General features: G+C 44.6%; 1 protein-coding gene across 3 annotated transcripts in view; it reads right to left on the bottom strand.

Moving 5' to 3' along the window:
* Positions 1 to 18,314, bottom strand: part of AP2M1 (adaptor related protein complex 2 subunit mu 1) — a 157,453-nt gene that overhangs the window by 63,183 nt on the left and 75,956 nt on the right. For all 3 annotated transcript variants that reach the window (XM_085635615.1, XM_085635618.1, XM_085635617.1), the window contains exons 3-4: positions 11,716 to 11,981; positions 5,139 to 5,221 (exon numbers count right to left, since the gene is read on the bottom strand). In XM_085635615.1, coding sequence (XP_085491741.1) covers positions 5,139 to 5,221; positions 11,716 to 11,981 — 349 coding nt within the window. The remainder of the gene's footprint in view (positions 1 to 5,138; positions 5,222 to 11,715; positions 11,982 to 18,314) is intronic.

Genomic DNA, 18,314 nt, shown 5'->3' on the forward strand with positions numbered 1-18,314 from the left:
ACGGTGTTTGGGGGGGGGGGGGGCATGATGTTAGTTCGAGACAGTAGCCTGATTGAATGATTTCGTGGACCCACCTGTCTTAAGAAATAGGTGGAGTCTTCCCCGGACTGGAGTGGAATAGTTGGGGGGGGGGGGGGGGGGGGGGGGAGTGGAGGGAAGTCATGGGCTAGGTGTGGAGGCAGAGCAGGAGATGTTATTTTTGCCTCTGCTTTGCTGTTATTCCCCCTGTAACCACCCCTTTGGTAACCTCTAGTAAAGGTGGATTGTGCGGGCAATCAGAGGAGTAGCCCCGATGGGTGCCTCTAAAGGACGAGCGATGAAAGGACCGTCTGGGAGCTTGCGATTGCAAGGCTCCCTTAGATTTGGCGGTGTCTGTATCCTTCTTCATTTTTTTCCAAGGGATACGTCTACATTGGGTCCAAATAGGTGTTGCTCATCAAAAGCCTGATTGAGTATAGAACTCTGTACTTCGGGTTTAAAACCTGATATACGTAATCAGGCAGGCATGCGCAAAAGGACACTGGTGTTGATTGCCCTTGAGGCGGTATCTGCTGCATCTAGGGCACAGCGAATGGAGGTGTTAGTGATGGTCTTACCCTCTGGGATTAGTTGACTGGCCCGGTTTTTATATTCATCAGGGAGGTGCTGCATTATGGACTCACGTTCATCATAATGTGCCCTGTCATACCTGGCTAGGAGCGATTAGGTGTTAGCAATGCGCAAAATATTTGCTGCCTGTGACGCAGAGGCGTCTAGGAGTTTTGATTCCTTGTCTGGTGGTGGTGCGTCACCTGACGTTTGTGAATTTGCCCTCTTCCTGGCATTAGAGACTACTAGGGAGTCTAGTGGTGCGGGGCCCTTAATGTATACTGGGTCAGTAGGGGCAGCTTTATATTTCTTTAATATTCTTGGGTTGATGACCCGAGCTCTGACGGGGTCTTTAAAGATCATGGTTGCGTGCTTAATGACCCCTTTAAGCATGGTGGACCTTTGTGTGGTATCAAAGGTATCCATAAGAAAATCCTCCTCTACTGGGTCTGTATGCAGGGCCACCCTGTGGTATTGGGCAGCTCTTTGAAGGAGCTGGTTGAATCCGATATTGTCCTCTGGGGGGAAGGTCTGGAGGGATAAATATCATCTTGTGGGGTGTAAGGGACATCTGGGACACTGTAATCATCCCAAGGGTCAGGGGAGCGCACCTCCCCCTGCATCATCTGAGGTGTCATCATCTATTGGGGTAGGTGATGGTGTGGGAGGGTGGTGTGGTGGAGGAGGAAGAGGAGAAGGAATCCTTAATGGAGAGGTAGCAAAGTCTCTTCGTTGGTGGTGGTGGTGCGGGCGCAGGCACGTCTAGTGGTCTTTTCTTGATGCGGAGCATTAAATGACCAGTCTTAGGATCCTTCATTAGAGTCTTTTGGGTAGGATCTGGTCAAAACAGTTCATCTGTGGGAGACAGATCCTTCGGAGCAGAGGGGTTCTGTGCCGTACGTTTTTGGGCTTAGACTCAGTAGCGGTTCTAGGCTTGGAACCATGTCGTTTTGAAGTGTATCAGTTGGAACCAGTTGCTGTTTTCTCGGTTCCGAGGTCTTCGGCTTGGAAGTATCGGGGCCTTTCGGCAGGTGTTTTTTAGTCGGCTCCGAGGTTGTGGTCAGTGCCGAGGAACTGGTGCTAGCCTTCGACGCAGAGTGCTTCGATGTGGGAGCAGCGGTCGGCGTGGATGAGGTCGATGACGCCTTTTTCTTCGGTGCCTGATGTTGCTTTTTGGTACCGAGGGTAGGCTTACTCAAGCCCGAGTCGCTTAAAGGCTTACTAGGCTTCTTTACCAGGTCCGAAGGTGGGGCATGGGAAGCAGTGTCTCGGTGTGCACCTGGGCCCGAAGGTGGTACCGAAGCCTTTTTTTGACGGTGTCGAGGGGGTGGGTGGGTCGGGGGTCGACGTATGTACTCACGGCCCTTTGAGCTGGAGTGATTTATTCGACGTCGGAATCATCTGCTTCGGAGGCGCTGATGATGGCTTCCTCGACTCGACCCTGCTCCGGAACATAGACACCCTCTTGAAAGATGTCGTCGGGGATTGAAGATGACGAGCATGCCATGGTTCTTCGAGCTAGTCTGTCCTGGATGGTCTTTTTGGAGCGGAAGGAGGCACAAGCTGGACAGTCTCTGACCTCGTGCTCCGGTGAGAGGCAGAGGTTGCACACCTCATGTAGGTCGGTGTGGGGAAACTTCGACACTCATCAAGGACACTTTTTAAATGGCATCCTTTCAATGAGCCGGAGATGAGGCCCGGGTAGGGGCGAAGGCCTTTGTCGACGACCGGAATCGAAGACTTCAAAGTTGAAAGGTCGCGTGTGGCTGGAAACGCTATCGAAAACAATACCGTCGAGATGGGAAGGATTGCGCGTCGAAAGAGAAAACCGTTAACGGTTCCGAACTGGAATGCGAGAACACATCCAAGACCGATGGCAGAAAAAAAACAATCTGAGGATGGAGATGATACCCATGCGCACTATGATCAAAAGGTGGAGTCACATACCTAGTGACTTCCAAAGACTTTCCAAAGCAAAAACAAGTGCAAACATTCAGGCCCAACGCCAGATGGCGATCTATGCACAGTGTGTAATCTGCAGCTCATATGCCTCGAACAAATATCTACTTCAGGGGTGACCAAGCAAAGTATAAATCTATGCATTGGCAATGCCCTCCTGAGCATTCTTCCAAATAAAGTCAAATGTGATGAGCTCCACAGTGTTTTCTACAACAAGTAAAGAACTCTTACAGCTCAGCACCCGTTATTTTTTTTCACAATTACTATACTTCCCCAATTTATTGTGGAATAACTGAAAACTATATTCAATATTTAAAATATCAAGAGTAAGAGCCTAAGCAGTGCAGAGTAACGAAAATGGAAGGGAAGATTCAGAAAATTGTGAATGCAGCTTTAAAAAAAAAAAAAAAAAAAAAAAAAAAAAGAAGGTTGCCAGGACTACGATAAATGTCTCGATACTAAATAAAGGAAGTGATGAGGAGGGTGCTGAAAAACATGTCATTTAAGCATATTCGCAAGTTAGGGACAAATGTGACGCTTGGTGTACAGTTTGCAATAGTTACAAAACGTTATGAGAAAATAAAGGAATTCCAGAATGTGGACACCTAAACAGAAAAAGTAAAATTGAACATCCCTTTGAATCCGCTGGCACCTGTAAGTTCAAGAGCGGTGTGTTAGCAATCAGTCAAGGGCTTTAATATTTTCATACCTGGTGCTATAGATGGATTCAGTCACGCGGCAAAAGACAGAAGCAGCCAAGGAGAGCAGCAAGGGTGCAGCACACGGAGGATTAACAGGCAAGCACGTCATACGGCAAGAGGAAACAAAAACATTTAAAAAAGCCAGGTTAAATACGACTATCAAAGGAATGTGGATAAGTGGGGATGTGGAGCTGCGTCCATGGGGCAGAGGATCAGAATGGAGGTAGGGTAGTTTTTGAGGAACGGAGCTAGTAGTTTGACTACACAATGGCGACTACACTGCACTGACAGTGACTGTAGTTAAAGGCAAGTGGAAAGAGAACAGAAAACATGGAGCCCTCAATTCATACACACAGAAAGGCATAGGCTGGTGAGGGGAATTCAGGGTCAGGCTAGCAATGTTGGATATGAGGAAGATGGGGAGAAGGGGGAGAGAAGATCAGATATAAAAAGTAGAAAAGTAGACTGGTGAAAAAGTGTAAGTAAATAAAACACTTAGAAATTGGAGCCAGATGGGATTGACAGCGAAATGGTAAGGTGAATGTGAGAACTGTTGGCTTGGAAGGGAATGTGTGGGAAATTGCACCACAACACGTGTGCATGAGTTGGTACTGTAGAAGGGAGTAGATGAGTTGGTATAGCAGAAGTGGCGTAGGTAGAGTTTTGGAGATGAGAAGCACAGAGGTGGAAGAGTAGATGCATCAAGGTTGTGTGTGCCAAGCAATGTAGATGTTAAAATTGAACAAGTAGATATGTGGAAGTGGGAAGGATGTAAATTGAAGCGATGGCTTAGAGACTCTTTTACAGACTCAGGATGGGTTATAGGGCAAACAAGCAGTGCCAAAAGGGCTGGTCTGGCAGTTAGGTGTGTGGGTAGTTTTTTCATTGTTTCTGGACTTTTTACTGTTTATTTTCTCGATATTAGCACAAACAACATGCATGCAGTCTCCCATACTTGGCTTAACACCTAGAAAAAAAGCCTTCATAAGTTCAAAACTGCCCCGATTTGCAAATTGAACACTTTTTCAGCTATCTGCTTCGTTAACTGGGTTACACATTTTGGTGTTGGGGCCCTTATTCAATTTCATTCCAACCCTGTTCGGATATATGTTTTTAGCAAGCAAAGACACTACCATCGCTCGCAAGCTATAGTAAATTCTGTAGTACCAAGCACACTAGCACAAGTGATAATTACAGTTCTACAAGATGGCAAAGGTATCAGATAGGAAAACTGGCCAAGATTAAATCCTTTCCCCACAGGTCCATAGACTGAGGGAAATTTTTCCATTACATCAAATCCATATTTTATACAGAAAAATTAATGCATAGTGTGGGAGAACGGCTAGCCTTGCTTACACCTGGTAAGCATTATTATCTGCCGAACTGGGGCAGTTATCTTGCCACCGGAGCAATTGCCTTTCTTCTGATCACTAGCACGATTAGATGTGTGGTTAAATCGAGAGAAGCAATGCCCATATTTCACCTAAAACTTTGAATCCCTTCAGGGAAAGCAGCTGTGCTACTTTGTTTGGACATTGTATATAAAGAAATAGAAGGTACTGATGCACTTTCATGTGAAATGCATCATACTTTAGGTGCAGAAGCTGTCCAGCTGAATTCTCATCGAGGATATATATGGTGTAAAAGTAACCAGTGAACATCAGACCACTCTTACCCCTGGAAGAACAACAATTATTTTTGGGGCAATGTTGGCATGTCTCCTTCATTCTCCCAATAAGGCGATGTTGAAATCTCTTTCTACCTCAAGGAGCAGGTACTGTGCTTGTGAGCTCAGTGAGACGATGGCCCACCTTAGAACAAGGATCATGGTGTTAAAACATATCAGGAACGATACTGCTGTTCTCCAGCCAACAAGGACAGTTATTTTACCTGGCTCTTGATCCCTTGCTGGGTGATGAAAGTTTTCAATGCGCCGGTCTCAGAATTCTGAGGATAACCAAAATCCAGAATTTCTAGAAATGAGAAAATAAAAAAATTAAAAAGAGTAAACAACCAATATAAACATCAACACTCTCCTTCCAACTTCTTGAAAGATGACATTATGTAGATTGCTCATAACTCTTCCTACAGACAGATTCAATTGTGAAGTAATGCTTGCTACATCTTAACACAGCGGAGAAAGGTTTCCTACCTGCTAAACTCTCAACTATAAAGAACTTTGTCATCTTGCCTGGTGAGTTAATGTTATACCTCCGAGAAACCGATTAGCTGACTGCAGGATCAGAAATTGCATCTCAAAGCTGTTCAGGTACCAGTATTGGCTGGCCAGTACCATGCATGCAGCACTTCATGCAAACAGTTAGGCATCTGACACAAAGAGGTGGACACCATCTGCAGATTCAGCTTTCTGAAATGATGGATATCTAGATGTAGGTAATGAGCAAAGACTGAGGTTTTGGGGCATTAGGGTGTTGGACAAAGGAGAGACCCTATGGACTATGAATTACAGCCATGAAAGTTCATTTATCCTTTTCGGTGGGTAAATTCCACAGCAAAAGCTCAAATAATGGAGATTAAAAAAAAGACAGTACCATGATGCCTGAGAATTAAGTTTAAATGCTCTAAAAGACCTCACGGGATTAAACTGTGCAATAAATATCAACAAGAGGCAAGTATTAACAGAATGATGTCCACAGTGTCCCATGTAGCTGTCCTGTAAATCTGAAAAATGTGCTAGTAAAATGCAAGGAATACAGCCTTATCTCTGCTGAAAATGTAACTGGCTGTTCGATTACTTTACAGTGTGATAGGAGAAGGGGAGGATTCATGCAGTGATAATGGTTTTGGATGCACCTAACATCAGAATTGTGCAATACCTCCTCAGAAGAATGTGGGAAGAGACAAACAAAACAAATCTCATGGAGATGTCACATTATTCCATTAGTAAAAAAGATGGGTGTGTTCCAAACACCACCCTTGTTGACAAAGTAGAGTTCGGAACCTCATACGAACCACAAACACAGCCTGCAAACATTATAGAAAGCCAGCGTTTAATTAAATTATTTAACAGGGGCTGCCCTTTACAATGCCTTGAACATAGGACATATGCAAATCAAACAATGGTTCTATGCAATAAGAAATACTTTCTTTTACAGAACATAAACATCAGATGAGAATTGTTCAAAACAATTAATGAAGCTAAGACACAAACAAGTGAACACTCATGAGCCTCTTTTTGAATATCAGTAAAAATGTGGATACTTGTTTAGGTGTCTCTTTGCTTCATTAGAACACCTAATTCACCACACACTTCAGAGAGAATTCGCACTCCGAGAGTAGAATGACCAAATAGGAGGCATTTAAAGTGGCACTGAGGGGGGAATGCATGGCTTACATGCATACGGTGGGAATGCAGCTAAAGAGCTCACTGACCTGGAGTGCAGGTAGGCTGGCTTTGGCAGCCGCACAGATCGAGACCCTTGTAGAGGTCAACAAATGATGTAGGTCAAGCGCCATAAAGAGACCTGATCTAGGCTTGAGAAATACTCATGTACGCAATTTGGACAATGATTGTTCAGAAAAGGGGATAAGTCGGACAGAATGTTGTTGTGGCATGCTTAAGGACAGATCATACTCCTATATCCTCTCGCTGCGTGGGGAAGAATGGACAGATGTGGTGCCTTCGATATGATAAACAGAGCCTGTTTGGACTATCTGTGGGATGATTTTGCCCAGGCGACACTGGCAGAAACAGATCACTGGATGGTTGCCCTGCCCAAATTGAGGCCAGGGCACCAAAGACTCCTGGATGCTTTCTAGTGCTAGACGAGTTAAAGGAGGTATTAGGAGACATGAAGCAGAGCAAGACTCCAGGGACCGATCGTCTTCCAGCTGAATTCTATCAGACGCCATCACGGACACTACTTGAAAAACCCAAGGCAGAGCACAATGTCCAACCTCCGTCGCCTGAACCATAATATGTACACGCTGGCCTCTTCAGGAGACAGGTTTGCGGTGACAACCCTTGACAGAGGGCATTTGATACCATTGGGTGGCACTATATGCAGGCTGTTTTGCGACATAGGATTCGCACCCCCCCCCCCCCCCCAATTTCATTCAATGGGTGCAGCTACTATACACGCAGCCTGTGGTGAGGGGGTGTACAGGTGGCATGGTATTGGAACCCTGGGATGAGGGAGGAATGACCCGGTCATTCGCACTGGCAGTGGAGCCACAGGCCTGTGTGTTAAGATAGAGACTCGAACCATGAGGGGGCTGCTGGTCTGGCATCACCCAACCTTGTTGTGCTAACGATGTATGCAGGGGACACCATGGTGTTTGAGTTATGCGGAGAGGTCAGTCCTGGTTCTGCTGGAATTAAAGAGTATATTTGCGAATGTCTTGGACTATATACAAACAGAGCGAAGTTATAACTCTTTCCTCTAACCAGACTGGGGTGCACGGATTTAGCCCTTCCGAACGGACTGGGGGCTACAGTGGGAGCGAGACATTGCTACCTCGGGATCTGAGTCACACAATGCCCCAGAACCCAGTAGGACTTTAACATGGACAGGATGTTGGAGGGACTGGCTCTGTCATTTGAGTTCCGGAAAACACTCCCGCTCTCCATGATTGGAAGAATTTCAGTGGCTAAAATGGTTTTACTGCATCTATGTGCTGCAGAATGCAATGTGCCAGGTTGAACTTTACACATTTGCCCAATTGGATAAGCTGTTAGGTGCTCTGGTATGGGCGGGGCCGAGTAAAACTAAACACACTAAAGCTTCCTTGGAGATACGGGAGGCCTTGGGCTACCAGGTCTCTTTCTATATTATGTGGCTATGCAGTTACAACATGAACTACCGTGCCTTGATGATGCGCACTGGTAAAATAAAATTTTGCTAGCGGGGATGCACAACCCGTACGTGCTGCCAGAGGTACTCAAAATGTGGAGAAAGGTAATTGACTACATCCCATATTTTTCATGACAGGCTGAATGTGGCAGAGTGGTAGACACGGTCCTGTGGATACCGCCTTATGCGGAAGACATGCTCCTATCAGAGCAAAGACAGTTTCCCGCCCTTCTGAAAGACCGGTCCTTTGAGAGATGACAGGGAGGTGAAAGGGGCGGGTGGTTTGTACGAATGCAGGAGATCTCTAACTCAACAAGATGTGCCTTTCTTTTGAACAGGCACAGGAACGGACTTTCTGGTGGCAGGGCCATCCACATCAGACACTAGGAAGGAATTGCAGTGGTCAGGTAATTCGTCTAAACAATTGGGTCCTTAACAAAGGAGTTCAAACTGAGATACCTCTGGTATTGTAACAGCAAGTGAGATTATCATGTAGAATGGGGGCCCCCTCCTCAAGGTAATCGGATGGAGTCACTGGCCAGGGGTCAAAGTGAAGTTTTCTCAGGACTTGTAGGGGTGGCTAGTGAGGTAGGTACAGTCACCTTATAAGCAGGAGGGGCAGGGGCAGAGACCGCCCACCATTCTCTATGGCTGAAGACAATGAAGGTTCTCCTTGACCAGGATGTCATCTCCCGGGTAGCTCACTGGGGATACTTTGGCTCTTGTGTAAGCCTCAGTCAATCGCAATGATTAACATACACGTCCTTCCAGGCATTGCTCTTCTTTTGCAGTCTACGTCAATCCTCCAGGTAGGTGCACTTCTACTCTTCATAGCAGGCAAGTTTCCTCAACATAGGGTAAACAGAAAGGTGACTCAGCAGGCTTCTCCCAGACTTAGACCTAATGTGTAAAGAGAATGTTATATTTTCTTCCTTATGCTGCTGCAGAGAACACCTCCTGTGTACAATCAAAGTAACAAGGTACTTCCTAATAAGGGCAGTCGTGATGTTCCTGTGATGTACAGGTCTGGCAAATCAAATGGTTTGGAGAGCGGTGATCCTTGCATGATCACCTCAAGCCTGTGTCCTAGCTCTTCTGCCAATCCTAGGTTGAGGCTAGCTATGGAGAAATGATTCCAGATGAAGTAACTCTAGAAGAGATGCAGATTTCAAACAGGAAACGGGTAAGTAGGTTGGACTATGGCATAGAAACTGCAGCTACATCATAGAAAACCTGACGTACTAAGCCTCTCACTTTCCACCCACTATGGCCTGCCTGACACCCCGTGGACAACTGTTTTTTTGGGAAAGTGGAAGGGGGAGGTGTCAGGAGATGTGAACACAGAACACAAGTGGAGAGAGATGGGCTTACCCATTCTACAAAGCACATAAGTGAACAGACACAGACGGATTGATCCCTCCCAGACATCCAGAAAATAAAAGGCCCCAGTTATGGGAAACTATCTACTATACATGGATGTAGATAGTAGGCTATCCCTCCGTAGGTGTACGGGTAAAAAGGTGTACAAGAAAAAAGAAGACCCGTCTACCCACTACTGCCACAACGATTAGCCTTCCAGTCTGGGATGAGGGGTTAATAGCCACTTTCACAAATAGTGCACTTTGGTCTCCCCTTTAATTTCTGAGCCCAGTTCTGATGCCTCACAACAGCAAAGTAGAAGCACCTTAAGTGAACAAGCCTGATTGCTGAATCACTGGGGAAATAAATACAAAAGGCTTTCCAGAGCAGGTAAAAGTGTGGCACAGCTTTATAAAAATATGCAGAGGACGTTTGGCTCATCAAAGATCTACAATAATGAATCTGAGACACAGGATAAAGACGCTACCTCTGCATGAGTCACGGGCAAATGTTTCCAACAAGGAAGGAAGTATTAGGACTTTAATCTTCCTGTCATTACATTAGATACAAGACTAAAGTAGACTGGTTGTCGATACTGTACATTGTATGTAGATTTTGCTGGCAGTGCAAGATGGCAATAACATACATGACTGTCTTCATTTGATTCTCCAATTAGAGCACTGAACCTGTGTCACTAGCACGTATGGCCAGTCTAAGGCAGGTGTATAAATGAATAATCAGTGCTTCCAGCTATGCCTGTTGTACATGGCGATGCTAGGAAGTGGAGTATTGCTGTAGCAGGGTGCTAACACTTTACACCATGCCCTTGACAGCCAGTGCTTGTAATAGGATAAGGACTAGAAATAGATATTGCTAGTAAAAGCAATAAGGACCACACACTAGAGCAAACTGATGCTTTGTGAATAGTGCACAACAAATGCTGTCGAAAAAGTCCATTAACAATCATCCCCACACCACTGTAGTCAGACATCACCTTATATGCCTCAATTAATGTCTAGATTTACAAAGATCAATGAGACTAACATTTTACAACTAAGATGATTCCTCCATCCAGCTCCCTAAACACATTTTTGAAGATGGGCTCTGCGCTATCCAGCAGTCCAAATATTAGACTGTGCAAAGTCACAAGTCTGCTTAGCCGACCATTTACATGTAAAGAATTAGTACTCATGCATTCCATTCACCTGCTTTATGTAAGGTTGCTTGAAGATCAGATTGCAAATGAATTGAGGGAGGTGCAAAAAGGACAAAAAGTCCTACCTCATGCAAAGTCTACAAACTCATCCTGAAGCTCATAAATCAAATGATCCCTAAACTGTTTTTTCAAGAACGTCTGTTCTTCATCCAGCACCTCCTAGAGGAAACAGGTCTTCATCCCAGAGTCCCTTAAAGCCTTTTGGACACCGGCTAGGCTGTTTTCCATGGGGATCCGGGAAGATGACATGTGTTGGAATTGTAATCAAGGCAGAGGAGATTTGGCTCACCTTATTTTACACTGTTCTGTAGTGAAACCCTTCTGGGATAGGGTCTACCTATTTTTGACCAATCTGTTTAACTGTGTACTCCCCAGGACCCTACCGACCGTGGTAACTGCTTTTTTACAGGACGATTTGCAGTCGGAGGGGGACCGAGCTCTCCTTGATCTACTGTTGATTTCTGCAGTTAAAATGGTACTCTCCAATTGGAAGGATACTAGCAAGGCCTCCTACAATTGCTGGATGAACTGGGTCATACACCTCAGGGGGGCTGATAACATTGTCTTGCAAAATTCACCTTGGAAACCATCCACGAGGAGTATATGGTCTACCCTGGACGAATATTTTGCTACTCATAAGCCGCCATGACTTCATTATCTTGAACGATTATTCCTATGTGGGCTTCTCATTTACGGAAATTGTCCTGGCCGGATATTTGTTATACTATGCTATACTAAGTATGGGGCTCGAGGTGCTAGACAATCTCTTCTCTCTCTTCTCCTTCCGGCCTTCCTTTCCTCTTTCTCCTTTACTCCCTCTTTCCTTCCTTCCTTTCTTGAGCTGGTGATTAAGTGATTACTTCACTGTTAACATGTACGTCTATTGCTGGCATTTGCTTATTGATCAGTCTAAACTCCATCTCATGTACATTGTGCTCTCGATCATGTTACCAGCTTCTGTTCTGTTCTTATATAAAATTCCAATAAAGATAATTTGAAATCAAAAAATATGGACCCCACTTAGTACCAGAAGCTCAACAACAGGCCAGTTAGAGTACAGAGTAAGCGTCCTACTCACCATCAAGCAGCTCATAGATCAGCACAAAGTTGTTCTTTATGTTCTCTTCACTGATCTTGCCAAAGTAGGCGGTCATGACATCACACATCTTGTAAAGGAACTCAAATACCATGGCAGCGTTGACATTCTGCTTGGTGACGGCTGCCAGCCAAATGTTGGAGCGCTTGACATGGAAGAAGCTTGTGCGGGCAATGTTGGTAACAGGGGAGCGCACCTGCTGTCGGGCATGAATGACATTAACACGAAAGGCATCCACTGCGTTCCGTCTGCAGGAATTCCATACACAAGAAGACAAAGGAGTACATAAGATCAGACCGTAATCTATTACTGATGAAATGTCCACCAAAAATCACACAAGCCTGCACGTAGCCATTCCTGGTGGAACATAACCCTAAAAACACATTAGGGATCTGCTCAGACATGTGGGTCAGAACACAGGTGAGCAGTATGTTCAAACAGAACTACAAAATCGGTTAAAACTTTAACCAAAAAGGGTTTAAAAAACAATCCCTATTCCAATATTTAGACTTGAAGCATCAAAGAAACTATCAGGACTGTTTGACATGTGTTCAGTTTAAGGAGGAAGAGCATTAAAAAACGTTGCTTTAGTGTAATGTCATCAAAAAACGTAAGATAAAATGTTGCACATGGATGACTTGTGCAAAACTAAATTGCTAACAGTAAATTTTCAGTAATGAGCCATGGAGATTAAAACAGTAAAAACCTGGACCCCTATGATGTTAGCACAACCACAGTTTGAGATCAGACAGGTACCAGTTAGACAAAAAATACGCTACAGAACCTTTCAAATAACAAAACGCCTATAAATGTGAAGTTAATCAAGTCATGACATTTCTAGTACTTTAAGTCCCCGACAGAATGATCTTGAACTACTGACATAGGCTGAATTGAGACCTTAGACGATACCAAATAAACTCAAATGTTAGTTTGGTTTTATGTTCTTAGCAGGTGCAAAATAGAAAATGTTTCTTACCTGAAATCCTAGTTCTCCTTCAGAGGAATCTCCATTGAAATCATAAGCACCAAATAGTCTAGCCCATGTGCGAGGATCTCGGAGAACTTTTTTCAAAGTCCCATTTTGTGCAACATCTTCACCTCACTTTGGCAAGGTGAGGAAATACATTGCCACAGATGTAAAAGCAGGGGAAATGCATAAAACCTTGTAAAGTCACTTATAAGGAGGAAAAGTGACATTTGAAAAGCATCCTTAAACTATTTTGTTTTTCTTTTAAAGCGACTGAAAAGCAAAACCCAATAACATAGCTCTATAGGCTGCAGCCAAGTTAAAATAACAATGGACATTGTACCTTTAAAAGGCACTTAGACCTGGTATTCAGATACCTGCAAATAAGACATACCCTGCAGGCGGCTTTTCCAAGCTGTGAGGACATACCGGACTCATCGTCACTGGAGGACCGCTTGTTAGATGGGCCACTGCAATCTAAAGCCATATCCTTAATGTACAAGAAACTTAGTAATAATCTACCTGACAGTTTTGGCAAGCTCAAGGAGAAGTGGGAGAAATACTTGGGACCGATAGACAAGGAGGGTTGGAGATCGGCCCTTATGTCACCTAGGAAGGCGGCCATCACGCTTAGATTTCGACTGATACAGCTCAGGGTTTTACACTGTTCCTATATGACAGGGATAACCCTAGCAAAAATAAGCGCAAGACAGAATGACCTCTGTTTGAAGGGATGCCGACAGCCGGCTACCTTCCATCACACCCTTTGGGAGTGCCCGCTGGTCCATTGCTTCTGGGAGGGAGCCACAAATCATATACAGTCTGCACTGGGAAAGACGGTAGGCCTGACACCGCAACTGGGCTTATTAAACATCTGGGCACACACTGACCTAACTGAAATCGAACAGCTAGTGACGCTGGGATACACGCTGGTGAAGAAGGAACTGGCGAGGGGATGGGGCAGGGTGACACTGCCTTCCACATCGATATGGATGAAAGAATTGGACAGATGAATGATTGTGGAGAAAGACTTTTTTTATAACACAGGGGTGCCCGAAAAAATGCGATAGAAAATGGACCAAATGGAATGTTCATAGAGGTGACATATGTGTATCCCCAGTGGTGGAGTTAGAAATGCGCAGGAATGTTGATAGAGATGCCACTTATTAATGTAATTGCTTTGCTGACCTCTGTATACTGTACCATGATGAGTAACCAGTCAATATTATCAATCGGTAATTTCTGTATGATTGTCACTAAGTTTAAGAATATTATAAAAAAAAAAAAATAGGCACTTCGACCATAATCGAGTGCCCATCATGCATGCCCTGTAGGTGGCCATTAACAGTTCTTTACAACGCTGCAAGTAAAAATGTAAGTTTAGACTGAATCTGTTCCATCGGAGAGGCAGGTGGGATGCTTATGATTTCAATGGAAATTCCCCTGAAGAACTAGAATTACAGGTCAGAAACCAATCCTTCTCCTTTAGGGGATCTCCATAGATACTAATAAGCACTGCATAGAATGGCTAGCTCATCCCATAAGATGCGGAAAAAGAGATAAAAGGAATAGACCTAAACAAAGATTTCTTAAAACAGGCTGGCTCTATCTGGGCATCTGCTCTAGAATATGAATCAAGGAAAGTGTCTTGTAAAGGTGTGAGCAGGTCTCCAGGTTCTTGCAGATCTCAGAAATTTGAATATTTTTCAGTAATTCTGATAACCACCTTAACCTGTGGTTGAATGGGTTTTTGATTTACTGGGTAAAGCTTTGTTAGCTTTGATAGCACAGGAGTATGCAAGAGACAATCCATCTATATAGAATTTGATGTACCATAGTTGACAAACAACTGTCTGAACTAAAGATTTTGTCTAGTCTAGATAAAACGTGAACACTCTTCTCACATCAGTGATACGGGGGTGAAGGCTTGTGAGGGTCGCGCACTGCTGCTAACGCTGTATTTGCACACACTTGCACAAATTTCTTGTCATTATTTAATGTTTTAGAATGGTCTTAAACTTTATCTTTCGAATGAAATTTTAGTCGCTTCTAACTTACCGACTAGCCGTAGACCCGCGGAGCCGCCTGTTAGAGCGAGCCCTCCATCTTGGAGGGTCAGCGGTCCAGTTGTTTTCTGCCTGCTCCATAAATATCACGCTGGCTCGACCGCGCAGCGGGCGCGCCGACAGCGTGCCAAAGCCAAGCCAGTCTGCGCCCGGCGCGCACCCAGCGCCAGAACCCCTGGCCAAATTTCTGCCCATAATTACAGTCCACAACAACTATGATATTCAGATCGGTAAGTGCCTTGCTTGTAACCAATGGTGGGGGGGATGGTGCCTGAAACCTACAAATGTACGAGCTGTAGCTTTCAGTTCACCACACTATTGGGGAGTGAGGGGCATGACCAGGTCACAGTGTATATAGGGAACAAGTACACCACAACAGGTAACAAACGTAAAGATTCAGGACAAGCTCCCCCATGCAAGTTAGACGGAAACAGTGGCCAGGCTAGGGTTAATGTAACTAAAACACAAGTTCAAACCTTAACTTGCACATTACTTATCAGTCTCTCGCAAAACACAAATATGAACTTGAATGTCTACTGCAAACAGACAAGCCAGACATTGTCTTTTTAACAGAGACGTGGACTGACGCCAGCTCAGATCCTGACTGGAACATAGCTCTTCCGTCAGGATACGCAGTGGTGCATCAGGATAGAACAGAGGGAAGAGGTGGGGGCATAGCTTTGCTTTACCGAGATGGTCTAAAATTGCGCCATGAGGTCTCAACGCTACTTCCAGCAGAGGCGCTACAGTTCTCATTTAGACTAAACGACCATTTTACATTTCAAGGTCTACTTGTCTATAGGCCCCCTGGACCTAGAACAGTGTTTTCACAGGCCATACTGAATTTTCTAGAACCAAGCTCGGAGTCAGATTTTTTAACCATTTTAGGAGATTTTAACTACCACCTTGAACTTGAGAATAACCTGGACACAAGATTAGTAGATAACCTAGCAGCATATAGGCTCTCCCAGATGGTCCGAGAACCCACCCATCGGATAGGTCATACCCTGGACGGTATTTTCACAAACCAACCGGATATAATGGTTACAAAGACAGTACCACTTTGTTTGACTGACCACAGAGCTATCTACTTTGAGGTGTTACATAAAATACCCCGCCTACCACTTCCAACCTGTAATATAAAACAGTGGTTTCGTAAATGGAATCAGATAAAAAAAAGCAAGATCGGGAACAGGCTTTAAATCCTGGGCTGCCCCTCTTACACAGTGACAACGACATAGCAGTTAACCAGTTTGATAACTGGGCGAGAGTAGCGGTGCATAGTGTTGCCCCAGAAACAACCAAAATAGTTAAAACCAGCATCAACAACTGCGCCTTGGTAGTCAGGATCTAAAAATCTTAAAAATGGAATGTAGAAGGAAGGAACGGATGTGGAGGTCAGATTACAGCATTAAACAGAAGCTAGCCTATAATTGCAGCCTGGATGACTATAAAAAAAAGCTATCATTGAAGCTAAACAGGTTTATTTCACCACTAAAATTGGTGAGGCGGAACACTCCTCCATGGAACATTTTAGAATAGTATATACACTAGCTAAACCTCAGTATACGGCCCAGTTTAAACCAGATCAAGCCCTATGTAATGAAATGGCCACATGTTTTCAGAGCAAAGTTCAGCTGATCTATAATTATCTTTTAAATACGGCCACCATTGTCCCAGTAAATATCACCAAATATGTAAAAGTGTGTACAACATCCAGGAAGCTGTCACACTTAACAACCCTGACAATGGAGGAGGGTTATGACCTCCTGACATCAATAAAATCAGGCTCGCCATCTGAGCCATGCCCACCAGTAACGTTCCAGCTAGTAGCCAATACTATCAGCACACATCTTACCCCTCTTTTGAATCAAGTTATAGGCACGGGTAAATGTCCCAGTGTATGGAAAACGGCCCGTATAAGGCCCATCCTAAAAAAGCCAACCCTGGACCCCCTAGAGCCGAAAATTTACCGGCCAATTTCTAGGTTACCACCGGCAGCAAAAATATTGGAAAAAGCGATGAACTAAGAGCTGACTCACTACTTATAAGAGAATGTACTGCTGGACCCCACTCAACACGGGTTCAGACCGTGTCATTCTACGGAGACAGCTCTGGTGCTAGCTACAGAGGGGATTCGGAGGATAGTAGATGGAGGGGGCAGATCGAACCTGATCCTACAAGATCTCTCGGCGGCTTTTGATACCGTGAACCATACAGTGCTGGTACAGCTGCTGAGAGACATAGGGATGGAGGATACCGCTCTGGCCCTCCTTTCCTCCTTCCTAGATAATAGGGAACAAAGCATTTACTGGGAGAACCTCCAGTCTGATACCTTTCAACTCCCATGTGGTGTGCCGCAAGGATCTGCCTTGTCACCAACTCTTTTCAACATCTACGTGTCCTCATTGGCCACACTAATCAGAAAGCATGGTTTTTCCTTGATTATGTATGCTGACGACTCGCGGCTTACAATCTCGGTTTCTCAACCAGCAGAAGTAGTGGCCAACAGCTTCCATGTATGTCTGAAGGACATTAGGAGTTGGATGAGCTCAAACTTTCTAAAAATAAACACAGACAAAACTGAGGTACTTGAATTTGGTAAGGCACCCCCATCATGGAACAATAACTGGTGGCCTACGGAGGCGGGAACCTGTCCTAATCCAGGTATAAAGGTATAGAACTTGGGTGCGATTCTAGATGAGCAGTTACATCGGTCATACCAAGTTAATCAACTAACTCCCGCCTGTTTCTTTCTCCTAAAATCACTGAGAAAAATCTTCCCCTTTATCACACAAACTCCAGAGAACTGTAGTAGTAGCACTTTTTCTATCTAAAATTGACTACTGCAACGCACTCTTTGTGGGAATTGATAAAGCACAGGAAAGGAAGCTGCAATCACTTCAAAATGCTGCTGCCAGACTACTCATGAACATCCCCTAGGGACACCCAACATCAGAGGCTATTAGAGCCTTACATTGGCTACCTGTCCAGCAAAGAGCTAATTTTAAGGCTCTTTGTATAGTACATAAGGCCCTCTATGGAGGAATATCTGGGGAGATGTGGAAGCTTTTCACAAGGTACTCCCCTGCTAGATCTCTCAGATCCTCAATGAAGGGCCTTGTATGTATCCCAAAAATTCGAAAGGCAAGATGGGGTGGCCGCATGGAATCAGATGCCATCTACACTGCGACTCCAACTTAACCGGAGGATGTTTAGGAAGGAGTTGAAAACCTGGTTGTTCTCTCAAACCTAAGGCATCAGAATCTCACGCTAGTAACTCATGTATCACAGTCAGCGCCAAGACGCCACGGCATTCGTGCGCTTAACAAGTAATATTTCAAATCAAAGTATATGGAGGGACCAATATGCCAGAGACGAGGGATTATGAATAACTTTTGGTTAAGTAATAAACTGATTAACATGAAAATGTGAGGGAAGCTAAGGGAGGAATGGGGGGGGGGGGGGAGAGAAGAATGCTCATCACTACCAAATTACTATTAAAAAACCTGTGCAAGTATATAGCCTCCAAACGTGTGCAGAAGGTA

Source organism: Triturus cristatus, chromosome 11 (assembly GCF_964204655.1).
Source record: "Triturus cristatus chromosome 11, aTriCri1.1, whole genome shotgun sequence".
Classification (NCBI taxonomy): Eukaryota; Metazoa; Chordata; class Amphibia; order Caudata; family Salamandridae; genus Triturus; species Triturus cristatus.